Raw genomic sequence first — 18,214 nt, 5'->3', positions numbered from 1 at the left:
ATACCTGTTCACCTCACAGAATTGACAAATAAATAGGCCAGGCAGATACTGAAGGGGCCTGACACACTTGCAAAGCATATGGAAGTAAACATTTGCGTCTCTGGTCAATTTTGGTTTGACCAATTCAGAAACCACGAGCTGGGAGAGAGAGGAGGAGGAGCAGCGAAGGCGATCCCTCGCAGTGGTGGTCTGGGTGTGGATGCCCACCTTTTTGGCGTCGTTGATGATATAGCTGGTCCAGATCCAGTTGCGCTTTATGTGTCCGTAGAAACTGGAATCGAGCCCAGCAGCTCCCAGCCCATCTCCAGGGATCAAGCCTTCATCCACAACCTCACGGCTGCCCCTGAGAAACGGGAAATAAACAGGAAAAGAGCCTTCCTCGGGAACTGAAAAGAGAGCCCATGGAGTGGGTGGGGGCATTTTTTATAAGTAAATTTTACCTTCCTAGAAAAACACCTGACAGGTAGAAGTGAAGAACTTGTCAAAAGCCCAGATTTTTATGTAAAAATCCCAATTTGTGAATTTTGGCAACTAATTCATTTTTTGTTAACAGTATGTTGGGCTAACTAAAATAGGGCTGGAGCCAGATGTGGCCTGTGGCCACTAATTTGCAGCGTCTGCACCAGAGACTCTGGCCCTCCGGGTCCAACATCCAAGGCACGACACGGAGGAGCTGGAGTCTGGGACGAGGACCCCCACGGCCTTGTACTGGGCCAGCGTGTCAAGGGATGGGAGCACGTGGAGGGACGGGGACGCACGTGGTGTACTGCATCATGGCGCTCTTGCGCTCCAGAGCGTGCTCCAGAGTGTGCTTGTCGATGGCGCTCTCCTGCTCCTTCTGCAGACTGCCCTCCTCATCACTGCCCTGATCGGGGCTGTTCTTTCTGACACGTGGGTAGCGCACCACACCTAGAAAACCAAACACAAGCTGCACTGGTGACGCCTCCCTGCTGCAGTTCTGGCAGGCCACGGTGGGCTGCTGGGTGGCGAGAGAAGAGTGGACTCTGTTCTGTGACTAGACTCCCCCAACCAGAGGAGAGGGTCTGAAACCGGCAGAACCTCTTTGTACAAAATGCCTTTTAACAGGGTGGCTGAGGGAGCAGAAGGAAGAGAGTTAAAACCCTGGTGGGTGAACCCGAGAAGAGTCTGCATGCAGGCTGAACTCTATTAAAGAGGGAAGGCAAGCAGGCACCCGGAGAGCCCAAGAGGCTCGGGGAGTCACGGGCAGAGGAACCTGTGCCTTCCTTCCTGGGGGAAGCCCCATGGAGCTCCCGGGTGCCAGCACAGAGGAGCGCGAAGTGACAATGACTACACTTAGTGGCGGTGGCAGGGGTCAGGGTTGGCAGGGGTCAGAACAGATAGTTCGACACAGCGTCACAGTTTCCCTGGACTCATTAGGCTCCAGAGCAGCCAGATGTTTCCTGAGTGCCCAAGAAGCGTATTAATTTAGCTGAGAAATTATGTTTAGTTATTCCACAATAAAGAAAATTGCATTTCTTGCAAGAAAACATAAAACACTACTAAAACCATTGCTTGAATAAGGCAAAGGAAGGTTATAATTTGCAGACTATCAAAGACCTCCTCAAAACACACTCAGCTGGAGACTTTGGCCTGGGTGGGGGCGAGGGGCAGTGCGGAGAGCTCACGCCCTGTGGCCCTCAGCTGGAACTTACATAAGACATCTGGTTCAAGCTTTGCCTCAGCCCCAGAAGGCAGCGGTGGTGGTGTTTCCAGTTTAGAAATGAAGAAACTGAGGCTCAGAGGTTACAAAGAGTTTGCCCAAGGTCATCCATTTGAGTGGACAATTGAACCTAAGAGGACTTAAGGCAATGCTTCTCATGTGCACCACCAAGCTGACTGCTAGAAATGCAGAATTAACCCGTCCCCAGGTCTGCTGAACCCAGATCTCTGGGCAGGACCCAGGAATCCACATTTATTTCAGCACGCTCCCAGGTGATGCTGTGCACACTCATGTTCCGGGAGCCCCTGCTTTAAAGGATGCTCACGTGTTATTTACACTATGCTTTTCCCTAAGTCCTCGGGGCAGAACCCCTCAAATGTTTGCTGAATGAAGGGACAATCAATGCCTGATTAACAGACTCAATAAGCCTTCCACATTTTTGCTCAGGAACACTAAAAGAGATGGAAATTAGCCAGCTGTCAAGCCTGAAAAACTCTGGTGCAAATAATATACTGGTTCACAAATTTTTATCTAGGTATAAAATGCAGGGGAATTAGGGCACTTTAAAAATCTAAAATGGTAAAAGCCTAGCTCACTACTGAATGCCAGAGGATTCTATGAAACACACTCTTCTAAAATTTGTGTGGACCCATTAAAGGTTCTATACAACTGCTCATTACCCTGTTGGCATTAAACAATTCTAAATATACATGGGACTCTTGCTTTGCAAAAATCGAAGTGTAATTCTGATCTTTCAGCTCTGTGACAGGAGAAAGAGAACAGGATTCCTCTCCCAGGTGCAAATTGAATGCAGCATCCTTTTTCTCCTGGTAGAAGTGGCAAGAAAAGGCCAGATGGAAACTGGCTTAGAGGAAAAAAACACTGGACTGGAGATTCTCTAGTCTTCTACAAACCCTCCATTCATTCGATAAACATTTATGGAGTGTCAACTGTGTACCAGGCACTTTGAGACACCCTGGGGATGGAAGCCAAATTTTCTGTGATCAAGGAAATCACAGAATGAAGTCAGACGACTGTAAAGATTCTGGAAAGGCTTTCTCGAAGAGGTGATGGTTGAAGCAGGAGTGGCCATCAGTGAGGTGAACGTGGGTCAGGGGACATTCCAGAGAGGAAAACGACACAAGCAAGGGCCTTACCCAAAAGCCCAAGTCATCCAACCCACTGGCAGGTCTGGTCGGTTCTTCCTCCAAAATACCTTCCAACCCGCCCCTGTCCTTTACTGTCACCAGAGGACCTCTTCTGCACAGTCACAGCCCTTAACTGGACTCCCTGCTTCCACTCTTGTGCGCCTCAGACCGTTCTCCACATAGCAGCCAGGGTGAGCTTTGAAAGACATAAGTGACCTTGCTACTCCTTGCCCACAACCATCCAATGGCTTCTCGCTGCTCTTAGAACAAACCCAAACTCTACCATGTCCTGCAAGGCCCCCAGAGTCGGACTCCTGCCTGCTTCTCAGTCTCAGCTGCCATCCTCCCTCCCACCCACATCGGCCTCTTCTGTTTCTCCACCACCACTCGGGGCCTTTGCACTTGCTGTTTCCCCGCCTGGAATGTTCCTCCCCAGCTCTGGGCACGGCTGGCTCAGCCTCGTCCATTAGAACTCAGCTCAAATGTCTCCTCCTCAGAAAGGCTGCTCCTGACCACCCATTAAAACATCCTTGACTCATCCCCGGTGTATCTCCTCCACAGCACCTATCACACTCTGGATTTCTCTCTGTGCTGTGTGTCTTCTCCACAAGAATGTCAGTCTCACTGCCGCATGGTCAGGCACAGGAAAGGACACAAGGTGTTCAATAAATACCTACTGAATGAACAAATGAAGAAAGACAGAAGTGGAGCTGCTTGGGCTCACTGGGGTGTGGGCTGGGAGTCCTCCCCATTCCAAGCCCACCCCTCTCCTTTCTAAGGGAGCCCCGAGGACACTCTAGACCCCTGGGGAGCAGTATGAAAACAACAAGGTTGGGCGACTTCTAGTCTCTATATTCCAGTCAACCCCCAGAACGGAGCGAAAACACTGAGGTCCAGCAAAGACAGACGATACCTAGCGGGGTATTGAGGCAGACGCACTGCAGATCAAACCAATAGTTTTCCACATCCTGCATTGAGTTCAGGACATACAGACGCCTTTCAAAGGGCCGGCTGCTGTGGGCAAGGTTGTAATGTGGGTCACAGATGGTGGTGTCAACGATAACGGCATTCTTCTTCAAGAAAATAAAGACCTGCAAGAGAGACGTTGGATGGGGCGAGGCGAGAACCTCAGCATCAGCAGCGGGGTAGCTGGCTGGAAACTCTGCTGAACAGCAGGACCATCTTCATTTGGCCTTGAAAGACGTTACCTGATCTTTATCCTGAAACTTTTCTGTGGGACCAAATTGGAGCAGCCCCATGTAGCACAGCTTCTGAAGGTTTTCCACCACCGAGAAGATGTACCGTCTGCAAAACAGGGGGGAGTGCAGGCTCCAATCACACCACACTCAGCTGCCATTGGGGGTCTGCATCTGGGGCGCAAGGGATGCAACTTGTTCATTCTCCCCTTTCTACCTGCGCGGACCTGGAGGACTGGCTTGGCCTGCTCTGTACTGAGCCCCAGAACCACCTTCTCAGCACCCAATGAGGGCAATGGAGCAGGGATCCTACACCGGGGGTTTGGTTTAGAAAGCAAAAGAAACAAAAGGAAAAAACCACTCCGATACTGTAGTCTTTACCAGCAGATTTTACTTTAAAAGAACCTTGAAATCAAGTACTAAAATGTACCAGCCCACACTTCATTTGCCCCTGAGCTTTATTCAGAAGGCTCACAGGTGGCTGCGTTAATGAAAACCGAGTCTTTACAACCCGGAAGGCAGAAACCTTCCCTCTTCCCGGTGAGCGATTATTCAGAACTCTAACTTTAAGGGGCTTGCTGGGACCCGCGGCCACTCTGCGTCAGTTTCAGGGACCTCACCTCTTGTACAGAAGCTGCTGCCGGATAGGCCTGGGGAGAAAGCGGATGAGCGTGTGCTTCTTCAGAGGGTCATTCAGAAACTCCTCGAGGTTGTCCACCTAAGAGGTGATTTTCAGGTTCAGCTCACCCTCAAGGCCAGGGTGAATTGCAAGAACCGTGAAAAAACACTCACCTCTACTTTCTGAGCTATGGTCTCTCTGAAGCTGCCCATCGGCCCCCTGGTGACAAGGCCCCCTCCTTCCTGCCCCCCTACACTTCCCACATCTCTGCCTTCAGTCTCATCACCCCTCCCTTCTAGCCCACCTGCCACACTGCTGGGTGCAATAAATAGGAGCCCTCATATACTGCTGGTGAACATACAAATTGCTAAAACATTTCTGGGGGACAATATAGGAATATATTTATTTATATTTAAAAAAAAGAAGAATGCTCATTCCCTTTGAAGCCAGTGATTCTACTTCTATCCTTACCTTAAAGAAAAAATTTTGGGGTTTCCCTTAAATATGTCTACCAAAAGGTATTCATCAACATGTCATTTAATACAAGAAATTGGAACCTAACAGAGTACTGGTTAAATAAATTAGGGTATGTGCATAAGAAGAAATACTAGGAATTTACTTAATATCAAGTTAAAATTTGATGTGGAAAATACAATATATCGTTCAGTGGAAAGAAGAGATAAAAAGAGCAAATACAGTATAGCCTCAAATTAGTTTTAACAAAGGGCAGATCTCACATACACACGCATGATGTACACACAAACATGGCACAGGAAAACAGGACCAGAAGAAAATGTACCAAACCACTAGCAGTGATATCTCTCTAAGTGATGAAGTTATGGATAAGTTCTATGATAATTTCTGTTTTCTTCTTTTTCTGTATTTTCCAAATTTCTAAAAACATATTTTACTGTTACACAATAATTATTTGTCTTTCTGTCTATTTGTCTGTCTATTGATTGATCTACCTGGAAGAACAAGTCTTTGAAATATTACCCTTGACCCACCAACCATCCATCCATTCAATGTATTATCTATCTATCTATTCATCTATCCAGAAGAACAAGTCTTTGAAGTATTTTCCCTTGACTGACCATCCATCCATCCATCCATCCATCCATCCATCCATCCATCCATCCTATCCATCATCCATCCATCCTATCCACCCATCCATCCATCCATCCATCCTCCATCCATCCATCCATCCTATCCATCCATCCATCCTATCTATCCATCCATCCATCCATCCTATCTATCCATCCATCCATCCTATCTATTTATGCATCCATCCATCTAAGCAACTGCAAGTCTTGAAGTATTTTCCCTTGACCAGGTGATTGTAGGCCCTCCAGCCTGGAGCTGAAGGACCAGCCCTCATGATAGCCTGGGAGTTGCCAGTACCTTGTAGCTGACTTGCACAATCTGGACAAAGATGGAGAGGGGCAGGCAGAGGAGAAGGTCACTGACGAGAGCCCAGCCGAAGCCAAAGTCCCTGTGGACTGGGAGGGGAGGGATGTAGCGCATCCATGAGGCTTCATCCACGTATACTAGGAGAAAATCAGAGACAGGGGCCCAGTCATGATGGTGATATCATCTCCCAGTAGGTCTTGATTCCCTCTCACCACAAACTCAGGCAACCCTACTTATCAGGCAGGAAGCCCAGAGGTTCAGGAAGTTTGCATTATGTCTTTATTTTGATCAGGGCAGTGTGGGGATTCAGCCAGTTCAGATGATGAGGACAAGGAATCATTGTGATTCTCCCCTGGATCCCACTGTGGCTTGCCTGCCCCGGGGCATCTTACCTGTCTCCGAGGCGAGCTCCACTTCAGCCTCCCGGCTGGCTCCATCTAGGCTGTCCTCGGGTGGGGCGTCGGAGGAGGCCTCCAAGTCACCTGCGGAGCAGGGCTGGGCTCCCACCCTGCTCGGCTCCTGTTTTCCCGTTCTCCTCTCACTGCTGAGGCCCAGCTTCTCCACTGCGTTGCTGGCAGGGTGCCCGTAGATCAGGTACCACAGGAACATGTGGACCCTCCGGAGGCGAGGCATTTTGGGCAGAAACCCTAGAGAACGCCCAAGTCCAGGAACTGAGGCAAGAAAGGGGAAGGATGGTGCTTGAGAAATCCCAGATTCAACCCAGTTCAATTCATTCAAAAACTACTGAGTGCCACTACATCCCAGCTGCCAAGGAGACAGCAAATGTTCTTACTCTCATGGAAGTTACTTTCTAGTGGGAAAGGACAGACAATAACAAAATACCTAAAATAAGACCTTAGAAGGAAGATGCTAGTGCAGAAAATAAAGCAAGGAGGCGGGGAGGAGGGCTGTAATTCCACACAGAGGCCAGGAAAGACCGCACTGGGGAGAGGCCTTGAGTGAAGTCCTCAAGTCGGTGAGGGAGCGGGCCATGCAGATACCTGGGGACGTGCATCCAGGGCAAATGCAAAGTGCTTGAGATGGGTGTGTGCCTGGTACATCTGAGGAAGGGCCAGGAGGCTGGAGTGACGGGGTGCAGGAAGGAAGGAGAGCACAGGAGATGAGCCAGTGTAATGGTGAAGGGAGCCACCATGGAGGGTCTGATAGACCACTGCATAAGGACTCCTGGCTTGATGGGGACTGGGCAAAATATTCCAAAATCTAGGTTCTTTTAAGAAGCTTATTTCTTTGTTGACACCAAGTGTTCCTTGGCTTTCCCAGTGAGGGAGGACAGCTGAGAGACAAAGGAGACATAGGATCAGGGCAGCAAGGACAAGTGACCAGAAGACCCCTCTCCACCATCACGTGGTGCCCATCTGAGGACCACCCTCGCTGCCTTTCATCTACTCAAGAGCATGTGTTGTTCAGCTGCACACACCCATGCCCGTGTTTCTCCTTCAGTCTGTACTTTCTACTGTGAAACCTTGGGAGAAAAGGCCACACTGCGTGACTGGAACCCTTAGAAAGGGCAGTCACAGAAATGACCTCTCCTGCTTGCAAGCCCCGGGTCTGCTGTGTTCCCTACCAGGACATTTTCTGCTTGACAGCGGTCTGTGCCCTGGTGAGTCACCTTTGCCCTCCTCCACCAACATGCACGTTTATGGCCAGGAGAGGAGCAAAGCACCTCGATTAGAAGGCCCTGCCAGCTGCAATTGCCCTGCACAGGTTTACATGAGAGCGGCTTGGTGGGGGATGAGGGAGGAGGCAACGCTCTTAGAGACCTGACTCTGGGAAAATTCTATGAACACTCAAACTTGTCAATGAAGGCTTGAATCATCCCCGTTTTGCAGATGGGGAAATTGATGCTGGCAGAAGTCATGTGACCAGCCCCCCATGACCCAGCCAATAATTCAGACCCGATTCCCTGACTGCAGCCCAGTGCTCAAATGTAGAACAAGTGACTCAAACATGATCACGCAAACAACAAGTGACAACAATCAGACATCGACAAGAAGCTGCCTTTTACCTACAACAGGCTTATAATTTTTAAGCTGGGTTATGCCCATTTTCTTATCAGCTTTTTTCACCCGTCCACTTTCTGGTTTAGAGGAAGCGTTTGGCTGAGAGTCTTCTGATCCACTCGGACCCTCTTTTCCTTGACTTTCTTCTTCAGCCTCCTCCTGAGGCACTGGAGGCTGGGGCACTTTAACTCTGCAGTCCAAACACGAGAGCAATACTACGATGAGAAACCCGAGGGCTGAGAGAAAGGACAGGGTCTGTCCTCATGAGTCAGATGAAGCCTTCCGGCCCCAGCATTTCAAACTCAACTTCCCACGGGGGCCAGGCAGATAATGTAAACAAAAAAAATGTGTCAGGCCACCAAACATCTGAGGATGGTGGGGACTGTGTTGAACTGGAGAGTGCACTCCCACCTACGGGGCAGCTGCTACCTTGTGAGGAGGAGAGCCCACTATGTGAGGTCCTCGGACACTTGCACAAACGCCAGAAATCAGGAATTTGATGTGAAATTAATCGGCAACTGATTCAAAGTATATGTGGCCTTCGCTTGGTAGGCCACACAAACCAACATCTGCAAGTCAGATCCAGCCCTCTGGCCACCATGTGGCACCGCTGGTTTAAACTCAGCTAAGAATTTTCTCCCGGCCCTCAGTTTCCTATCAGTCCATGAGGTGATTTAGGAATAAAATTAGAGAAGACTTCAGAAAGGCAACTAGAATCATTCTGAGCTATTATGAGACTGAGCGAGTTTCATACATCACAGGGCCTATGATTTGGAGCAGTCTGTCCACAATTAGAATAGAATTAAAAATGTTAGGATTTTTTTCTTAAAGAACCCAGAAACTGATCCTTGTACAGAGTAGAGGATTGTGAACCACAACCCCAAACCAGCAAATTCACTGATCTCACACTGTATAAACAAAGGGCTTCTGTGAAAACTGCTTCAGGAGTGAACACGCAGACCCAGGCACTTGCCTGTGGTTCTTATGGGGTGTTGCCACTTGCCTGTTGGCTGTGCTTGAATTGGAGATCCGGAAACGAACCTGCTCGATGGCACTTCTCACGAGAGGGTCGTTCTGGTCCATGGATGGGTGCACTACCAGATCCACCTGCAGAGAGGGGTCAGAGTGTCCCAAAGGGCAGGGGAGGAACTGAGGGAGACTGAGTTCCACAACTTGGTTCCTTGGTAGAACACTCGTTACACCTGTTTTCACTGACATTTCCAAAAGACAGTTCTGAAACTAACATAAAATGTGTTGCTGAACAGTCTGTGGTTAGTTACTGGCATCTGAACCCCTCAAGTAACCGAGCATTAACGCTCTGCCAACAGTAACACGCTACTTTGCCCAGGTGAGGCATTCTGGCCTGGACACAGAGGGTCTGCCCTGCAGTACCCGTGCTGGGCTGTCACAGCCCACAGCTGCTCCCTGGTGGGCCGCTCCCGACGCCCTGTTCCTGCTCTCTGAGAATTTCCCACAGTTGCTCATGAATCCTGAGGGCTTCCATCTGGAAAAGGTGAGCAGTTTTCATTAATCTCCCCTCACTGAGTGCCGTCGTGGGAAACCTGCCAGGCGTGCTTCTGAACAAATGGGCAGAGGATTTAGAGCTGCTTTTGTTGTTTTACCTTTTCCAAGGTACTGAAGCTGAACAGTTAGGGTGGTTACCATTCCAGGAGAGATATCTAGGATGACAAATGGAAATAACTTGGTGGAGGTGAGCAGAACGGGCGTGAGTGTGACAGCTGTGCAGTAGAAGGCAAGGCATGCCAGCCTGGGCCCCTGGAGAGCCAGGCTTCTTTTTTGTCTCTGTTACTGGCAGGACAGAGCAAGGTAAGGTTTTCTAAATGTGTAACTCTGGCCAGCAGGCTTCGTGCCAAAAATGGCCTGAGACAGGCCCAGGGAACAGGGAACAGGCAGCAACGCCTGGACAGGGGCTCCACAAGGCCACACTTGGCTCAGTCTCTTCTGCTCCTCATTTGTCAAATGGGGACCCCTCCTCCCTCCACGCCAACTTTTTTTGTGGTTTTATCAGGCTCAAATGAGATACAGTTAGGTAACACCTCAAAGAATTTAAAAGCACGGTGTAAAGACAAAGCATTCCTATTTCCTCATTTCCCACAGCCAAATGGCCCAGCCAACTTCCCAAAGGCCCAACGGACAGGGCCAGATGCAGGAGCAAAGGCAAAGCCTGTGGGCACAGCAACTCCAGCCAATGTGACTCCAATAGATCAGAAGGCTGCCTGCTGGCAGCACGTGCTCTGGGAGCCAGAGACCATGCTGCCGAGAAACTTAAGCCTGGTCTGGAGGCAGATGTGCACTACTACAGCCCGTGCCGGCTGGACAAATGGGCTGCCGTTCAGCGGTACCGCTGCAGTGGTCCCCTGTGGCACGAGGCCCCAGTCCTGGGCACCTTCAGTTTTGAGGCCGTGTGATCCTCAAGGTTTACCTGCGGCACTTTCTCCCCACCCCCAACCCCTGCCTGCTCCCTCCAGTACAGCCTGCTGGACATGGGGCTAAACAGGAGCGGGGACACAGCAGAGACCTCCGCCAGACTGCCCTCTCCACTCCTAGATTGGAGGAGATCTTGCCCTCAGCGACTGCCCTGAGAAGGCTGCATGCCAGGAAGACCTGCTCTGTGAAGATCAACAGAAACCAGAGGGGTTGCTGCTGATGGGTGGGGGCTTTGTTGTTCAGTGAGAGAGACCAGCACAAGGACCTCACGCCACTGCTCAAGGGGATGGGAGGGGGGCAAGCTCAAGGGCACTCACAGCACATGTAAAATCTGAGGAGAGCTGCCAACTTGGAATAGTAGAAACTGTTTCTTCCTTTTTTTTTCTTTTTTTTTGGTGAGGACGATTGGCCCTGAGCTAACATCTGAGCCAATCTTCCTCTATTTTGTATGTAGGACGCCGCCACAGCACAGCTTGACGAGTGGTGTAGGTCCACACCTGGGATCCAAACCTGTAAAGGAGGGCCGCCAAAGCGGAGCATGCCGAACTTAACCACTATGCCACTGGGCTGGCCCTGAAAATGTGTTTCTTTCTTTTTTTTTTTTTTTTTTTTTTGGTGAGGAAGATCAGCCCTGAGCTAACATCCATGCTAATCCTCCTCTTTTTGCTGAGGAAGACCAGCTCTGAGCTAACATCTATTGCCAATCCTCCTCCTTTTTTTCCCCAAAGCCCCAGGAGATAGTTGTATGTCATAGCTGCACATCCTTCTAGTTGCTGTACGTGGGACGCGGCCTCAGCATGGCCGGAGAAGCGGTGCGTCGGTGTGCGCCCGGGATCCGAACCCAGGCCGCCAGCAGCGGAGCGCGTGCACTTAACCGCTAAGCCATGGGGCCAGCCCCTGAAACTGTGTTTCTTAAGTCGTTTTTTGTACTGCTCTATGTTTTTCAAATTTCAAATGTCTCAAAAAATAAGATAAAGTAAAAAAAAACAGAAATGACCTTGACAGCTTATTAAGAAAACAAAACATCAAAGCAGAGCTTTCTTAAGGCAGAGATTTAAAACATAGAAAAAAACGTCAGGAAATGACAAGTGACTGTCCCCACAGCACCGTTTCCTTTCGGCCCAGTGCTGGCTGGGCTCTCTCAAATTATTCCAACCCTGAAAAATTTATGCCTTAGAATATGTGCTAAGCCGCTGAGCTACAGTTGCTATGGGAATGGCCCCAAACTTTAAATTTTACAGAAACAGATAAATTGAGACAGAAGAGATATATTGTTCCCCATTGGATAACCCCAGCAGCATACTCTAATTGAGTCGCTGCCATCATTTCCTCTGGGATACGTTTCCTCAGCTCTCCACGGAAAATGTTCTTGCTGCTGAGTCTAAATTTTCCACCTTCTAAATGCTGCTTAATTTCTCCCAACACTACTCTGCTGAACTTCAGCATGCCTTCCTCTCTTTCAAGGCTGGCTACAGGGCTGGACACTTGCCTTGAGCTGTACCTGCTGCTCTAAGATCCAAGCAAGTTATTCCCCTTTTCTGTTTCCAGCTTCCACAGAAAGCTGGGATGATCCCTGTTCCCCAAATTAGGAGGCCTAACAGGAAATTCCGAGTTATTGGCAACAAAGGAACAACCAAGATACAACAAGGACACGAGAAGCCAGACCAGAAAACGTCCAGCAGCACGCGGTTGGCTTTGTGGGCGTCACGAGAGCCAAGGTTACCTTCTTCTTGATGCCATCTTGAATAACCGTAGTCCGAAACAGTCTCAACAGACCCTCCTCCGACAGGTTCCGCACCAAGCGGACAATGGACTTCTTACAGCACTTGGTGGACACGCCCTCTTGCTTCTCCTGATCCATGATCATTTTCTGAATCCTGGGGCATCACAAAATAAGCAGTTAATATTCCCAATCTCATCGTGGAAGGCCTTTCTCAACCCAGGCAACCGAGACACGCCTAATGGTATCCAGTAGAAACTAGGGAAGAATTAAAGTGGGTTTCACCACTGAAAGGTTGACTTCCTGAGATATTAAAGATCATCTCTCTTTGTGATAAATGAGTTAGCAAAAGACAAGCCATCATTCACAGCAGCTTCACATTCTGAGCCTTTCACCAGGAACTAAACAGATTACATGATTTGTGACAATGATGACAGGGAAAGTGCGCACCATGATGGAAATCTGTCTTCGCTAAGTCGCCGTGCTAATTTAACATCCAGCTAAAGAATGTTCCAGTGTACCACTGTCAACACCCACAGATCTGAAGCTCTTCTTGATTCCTCTCTTGACACATCTCACTCTCCAGAGAGTACTGAGACACTATGGTGTTGTTTCTAGATCACCAATCATTGAATGGGAGAGCCAGAGGGGACATTAGGAACACCTGGCCAAATCCCTCACTGCCCAGAGGAGGAGACCGAGGCAGCAGTACCTGAAGATGGTCTCCCATCCCCTAGTTAGGGAACTCACATCCCAGGCTCCAAGGTAAGCTCCTTCTAATTGAGTGGCTCTCACACTGGGTGTCTAGGAAGCCTTGAAGATGCTGCCCAGGAGGTGGTGGTAACAATGGGTTAGAAGGACCAAACCAGAGTTTAGAGCCTGTGCTCCACCCCAAACTCAGAAGTTCTACTTGTGTCTCTTGTGTTTTTGCTTTCATATAAGACATTGTTTAACAAAAGGCTCCATAGGGCCGGCCCTGTGGCTTAGTGGTTAAGTGCGTGCGCTCCGCTGCTGGCGGCCCGGGTTCGGATCCCGGGCGCGCACCGATGCACCACTTCTCCGGCCATGCTGAGGCCACGTCCCACATACAGCAACTAGAAGGATGTGCAGCTATGACATACAACTATCTACTTGGGGCTTTGGGGGTAAAAATAAATAAATAAAGTTATAAAAATAAAAAATAACAAAAGGCTCCATAAAGAACCCAAAACAAAGTTTGTAAGTGGATGCTATTATCTGCCTGAGTTTCTTCTCACCTCTTCCTTAGCACCAAGTTTCCAAGGAAGAAGAGAGGCAAATGCACTTTCCCCATGACTTCCATTTCTTGCTCAGTCATTTTCTCCCTGTCTAGTGTACTGATATTCCTCACTGTCTACACTTTCCAAATCACACAAACAAACGGATACTACGAGAATCTATACAGCGGAAGAGAGATTCAAATGCCTCTTGGGCATTTCTGCTGCTTGGGATGACTAACTGGCATGAGATTTAGTCAGTCCAAGACAGAGAGACAGACTACTCCTTACGTGAATAAGCTCTCAATTAAGCGGAGGTTGGTGACAGCTTCTATGATCAGATTCCTGCGTTTCAGCAATCGGTAAGTTTCATGGGGTTTGTCTTGGCCTGGGCCGTGCTTCCCCGTCTTCTGGGAACCGCCACTCTCCTAGAACAGGGACCAAGAGCACATGAACACCATGGGCTCAGCAAGGTTGGGGGTCAGACACCACTCCTTCAGGTGCACTTTCCCTTTTTATGGAATTTCTACACCCATGTTTCAAGAAGTAAAGTCAAGAGGACTATTTCCCCTACTGGATTCCACCACCCCACAATTTCAGTGCTTTGAAATAGCAAAGACATCTGCCAGCAGAGGATCCTAGAACTTTATGAAGATCAGCTGGTTTCAGAACACAAATTAGAGGCATCTACTGCAGCACCTCCTGAAGATGTAGAAAGCCTTCACTCAATCTCCTCTTGGTTCTTCCACAGTGGAAGGGAAGAAACCAACTTACTGAGAGACTACTCCATGCCAGTCACTCTGTTAGGCTTTTTTCATCAAAAACTCTCAAACCACCTTATTATTATGGTTCCCACTTTACAGAAGAGGAAACCAGGGTTCTTGTAGATGATGAACAGGTGAAGTAACTGTCCAGGGTCACAGAGTATGACTGTGCAACAGGATGGGCTTCTGCCTCACGGGCTTCTGCCTCCAAATAGAGGAAGCCCATGGAAGGCTCTCTGGGAATATAAGATAGAAGCAGAGGCAGGCTTCTGAGTTCGGCACAGGTTGTCCCTAGGTAAATGAGGATGAGTGGGGAGAGAAAGACAATGAGAAGAGAAGAGAGATCAACGCTCTCGCTCTTACTCCTGCCAAAATGCCCACTTCTCTCTTCATGGCTCCTTTCTGTCTTCCAGGAGCTTAAAATGAACTTGTCCATCTGCCCTCGGATCAAGTACGTTAAAGCCCAAATGTGCACCCTGAAGGGAAAGGAAATCCTAACTCTAACATATTTCTCGCAAATCACTTGGCACAAATCAGCACCACATGGCAGCCCAGGGCCTGTTTTGCTGGACGCCCTCCTCACTTGGAGCAGTGCTGTCAGGGAAGGAGGCTACTCGGTGCTGGTGTCAGAACTGCCAGACTCCAGATCACCTCCCTGCTGACTGATGAGCTCTAGGGAGGCACAGTTTCTTTCTTGAAGGGGGAAGGGCTCAAGGGGTGAAAGATGCAAAGAATCGAGAAGGGGCCCAGAAGTGGCAGAAAGACCTTTGTGTCCTCTTGCATGTCAGAGCACACATTTTGGAGGAAAACCGTCTGGCTGCTTTCCATAGGGCTGCTGGATAGCAAAGTGCAAACGTGCTTGGCCAAGCACCCTCCAGGTAGTAGCTGATGCCGCTCTTCTCCGCAGGTATTTGAAAAGAAGGGCAAGCTTCTGCCATTACTTTGGGAATAGATTTCTAAGAGGAAGAGAAAGAGCTGACCTAGGAAGCAACTGCAAGGAGCTCACTGCTGGAGACATGTGGACCTGATTAGAAGGTGCAAAGGGGGTGGTGGGCCAGAAAGACAGGTAAAACCCTTGAGAACCTGCTGGGCTCTAGCCGCCAGCAGGCCCAGGTTCTTCAGTTAGAGACAATACCAATCATGACTTGATATGATATGAGTTGCAGCATCCAAAGAAAAAAGGCCCAGAAGGTTCTAGAAAAACCCACAGAAAACCTTCCCCACCCCACGCCCCATCACTCTTGCTGTACGGATAGTACCAAAGCACAGGCCTCCATACCAGAAAGGGAGAAGCAAGGCAGGGTGGGAACTCCACACATGTGGGTTCTAATCCTGGCTTTGTCATTAACTGAGCAGGCAAGTCACTCAGTCCCCAAGGGCCTCACTCTCCTCCACCCCGACCAGAGCTGACATTTACCTTACAGGGCTGCTGTGAAGCCTGAACAAAACAGCAGCGATAGCGTCAAAAGCCACCCCTGACCACAAGTCTGCTCTGTGCTGGGTGCCTCATCCTCTGACTGTGTTTCTCAAGTGCAGGAGGTGCCCCTGGCAGTATCAGAGGCACTTTCAAGTGACAAAGCACAGCATTACTGAACTGAATCATGTAATGAGAAAGGCGTTCCTGTGTCAATTGTCTTCTAATTACACTGATGAAAGAGTACTGATTTGATTCTACTGTGTACATAACACTGTGACATACAACAGAATCTGGCCAGGATGTTTTATTATATCTATTTTATGATTACCTTCTTTTTACGGTAAATGATGTTGGCCTTTCATTTAAAGTAGGGTTCCTCAACCTTGGCACTGTTGACATTTTGGGCTGGATAATGCTCTGTTGTGGGTTGTCCTGCCCATTTTAGGATGCTTAACAGCATCCTTGGCCTCCACCTACTAGATGCCAGTAGCACCCTCTCCCCCGAGTCATGACAAGCAAAAATGTCTCCAGACATGGCCAAATGTTCCCTGGGGGCAAAACTGGCCCAGAGTGAGAACCACTAATCTAAACTAGCCATATAAATTTTTCCTCCAAAATAAATTTATGTAAAAAGAGTAAGTTGTTGGAAAAGAAAATATTGTGTAAATAACGGTGCAGGTGATTTCCGGCAGGGCATGATTCCTGTGTGACGGTGATAGATAAATGAGCACAGTGTTACTTCTCATGAGCATCTAGCCCACTGCCTGGCACGGAGCAAGCACTCAGCAAGTGGCGCTTTGACTGTTACTGATTTTGTTGTTGTTGTGATTCTTAAGCACCGAACTGATAAGGTTGACATCCACCTGCCACAGGCTCCTTATTAGAGAAAGTGCATTCCCACTGTGAGCACTCACCTTTGGGTTTTCAAGCCTGACCTCTTCGATCACAGCTATGTCACCACTCTTATTCTCCATGCGGCAGGAGCCATAGGACACGCTGGGGTCTGTGGAGCTGTTGGTATCCAGGAGGCTGTCCCTGCTGGCAGAGCTCCGGAAGGCTTTCCCCTCAGCAGCTCCTGGGCAGGATGCTGACTGCTTCTTCAATGGGTGTAGGTTTACGACTTTCCACCCACCTGCGGTGGAGGGCAGGAGTAGAATGAATGAACCATGGCCATGTCAAGGGGGAAAGCGACAGGGGCATTTATGCTCGGCAGCCAAACCAGACCCATGCCGGCCGAAGGATTCCATGTGGTCATTTTAAAGACTAGTGTGGTGGGTCAAGCAAGCAGCATGGTGCCCCTCCTCTTAGCGGGATTCCAGATTTGCAAATCTGTCTTTGGTACCATCCTTCACACATTTTTAAAAAGTCTTCTGTAACTAAACTAAAAACCTGCAGGGTTCTTAAATAGATTGTTGGAGGGAAGAGACTAGAGGAATTTTATGGAATTCCACCCCTTTAATAGTAAAAACACAACAAAACAAACAAAACACATTTGCCAAGAATTGACTTGCAAGCAGCCAGGAGACAGACCACATGACTGTCTCCTCAAACTTATGATTATGTGATGCGAGTGACACCAACAGGTCCCAGATTAGGACATACCAAGGAGCTCCTTAGGTGTCTGCTGAACTGAACGGGTGTTTTTACTGAAGATATCCAGGGCAAGGCGGGATCGGCAGCAGCTCAGATTGAGGGCACGCACCCCCTGCCCGCTCTCCCCCAGCCCGCCCCGAGAGCACCGCCTACCCTTGGCTGGGGTGGAGTGATGAGGCCGAGTCCTGAGACTGAGGCTGGAGGAGGACCTCACATTGCCCCTCGGTCCTCTGCCTCTCCTCTTGCTGCTGCTGCAGCCGCCCTCCTCCTCACTGTCCGACTCGGACAGGAAAGTGTCCTCCCCTTCAGGCAGCAGGGACTCCTCCTGCACGGAGGCCAAGCTCACAGTGGTCAGGAGCTCATTCCGGGCCTTCTCCCTCTCGTACTGCCGGCTGAGGTCGCTCTCTTCTGCAAACACGCAGGAGATGTACTTGGTGGTCCGCTGCCGCCCTTCATCTTCCATGAACCCCTGGAGGGATGAGAGGTGTTTAATCACACTCAAGAGGGCGCTGTAACACACAGGCATTCAAGCGACCCCTGGGTCTGCAGGGTCTACTTCCTTATCACTCCTGCGCTGACCTGCGTCTCTTCCCTCTCGCTGCCTGGGCCCCAGGTTAGGCCCATCGATGTTCCGTCATGGGTCTTCCTGTCTGTCATCCCTCAAGTCCCGCTTCCACAGCCATGTGGGAGGTGGTTTTCTAAATTGCAATCCTGACTGTGTGTCTACTTGACAAGACGGTGAGCTCCTTTAGGGCAGGGCCCTCACTTGGTCTTCCACATGTCCCCAGTGCCTGGCACAGCACCAGGCCCATGAGAAATGGTCAGTGAACAGAGTTTTTGCTACGCAGAATTCAACGGTTCATAACTGTTGTCACAGACTGGTGAGTCAGGGCCTGGAGGTCACCAGCTCCATTCAGGCCCTGCCGTGGGGACTGATGACAGGTCATCACCAATCCATGCCC

At 49.5% G+C, this 18,214-nt stretch overlaps 1 protein-coding gene across 1 annotated transcript in view; it reads right to left on the bottom strand.

Annotated features, from left to right (window-relative positions):
• The window catches only part of GTF3C1 (general transcription factor IIIC subunit 1), a 79,518-nt gene that overhangs the window by 29,400 nt on the left and 31,904 nt on the right, over positions 1-18,214 (bottom strand). The window contains exons 9-21 of the mRNA XM_058569797.1: positions 17,406-17,721; positions 16,574-16,791; positions 13,770-13,906; positions 12,247-12,400; positions 9,079-9,182; positions 8,081-8,265; positions 6,447-6,725; positions 6,046-6,191; positions 4,646-4,743; positions 4,038-4,134; positions 3,743-3,920; positions 759-909; positions 208-343 (exon numbers count right to left, since the gene is read on the bottom strand). Of these exons, the coding sequence (XP_058425780.1) occupies positions 208-343; positions 759-909; positions 3,743-3,920; positions 4,038-4,134; positions 4,646-4,743; positions 6,046-6,191; positions 6,447-6,725; positions 8,081-8,265; positions 9,079-9,182; positions 12,247-12,400; positions 13,770-13,906; positions 16,574-16,791; positions 17,406-17,721 (2,199 nt within the window). The remainder of the gene's footprint in view (positions 1-207; positions 344-758; positions 910-3,742; positions 3,921-4,037; positions 4,135-4,645; positions 4,744-6,045; positions 6,192-6,446; positions 6,726-8,080; positions 8,266-9,078; positions 9,183-12,246; positions 12,401-13,769; positions 13,907-16,573; positions 16,792-17,405; positions 17,722-18,214) is intronic.

This window comes from Diceros bicornis, chromosome 26 (genome assembly GCF_020826845.1).
Source record: "Diceros bicornis minor isolate mBicDic1 chromosome 26, mDicBic1.mat.cur, whole genome shotgun sequence".
Taxonomy (NCBI): domain Eukaryota; kingdom Metazoa; phylum Chordata; class Mammalia; order Perissodactyla; family Rhinocerotidae; genus Diceros; species Diceros bicornis.
Note: the sequence above shows the minus strand (reverse complement) of the source record. Positions and strands in the feature narration are given on the sequence as shown.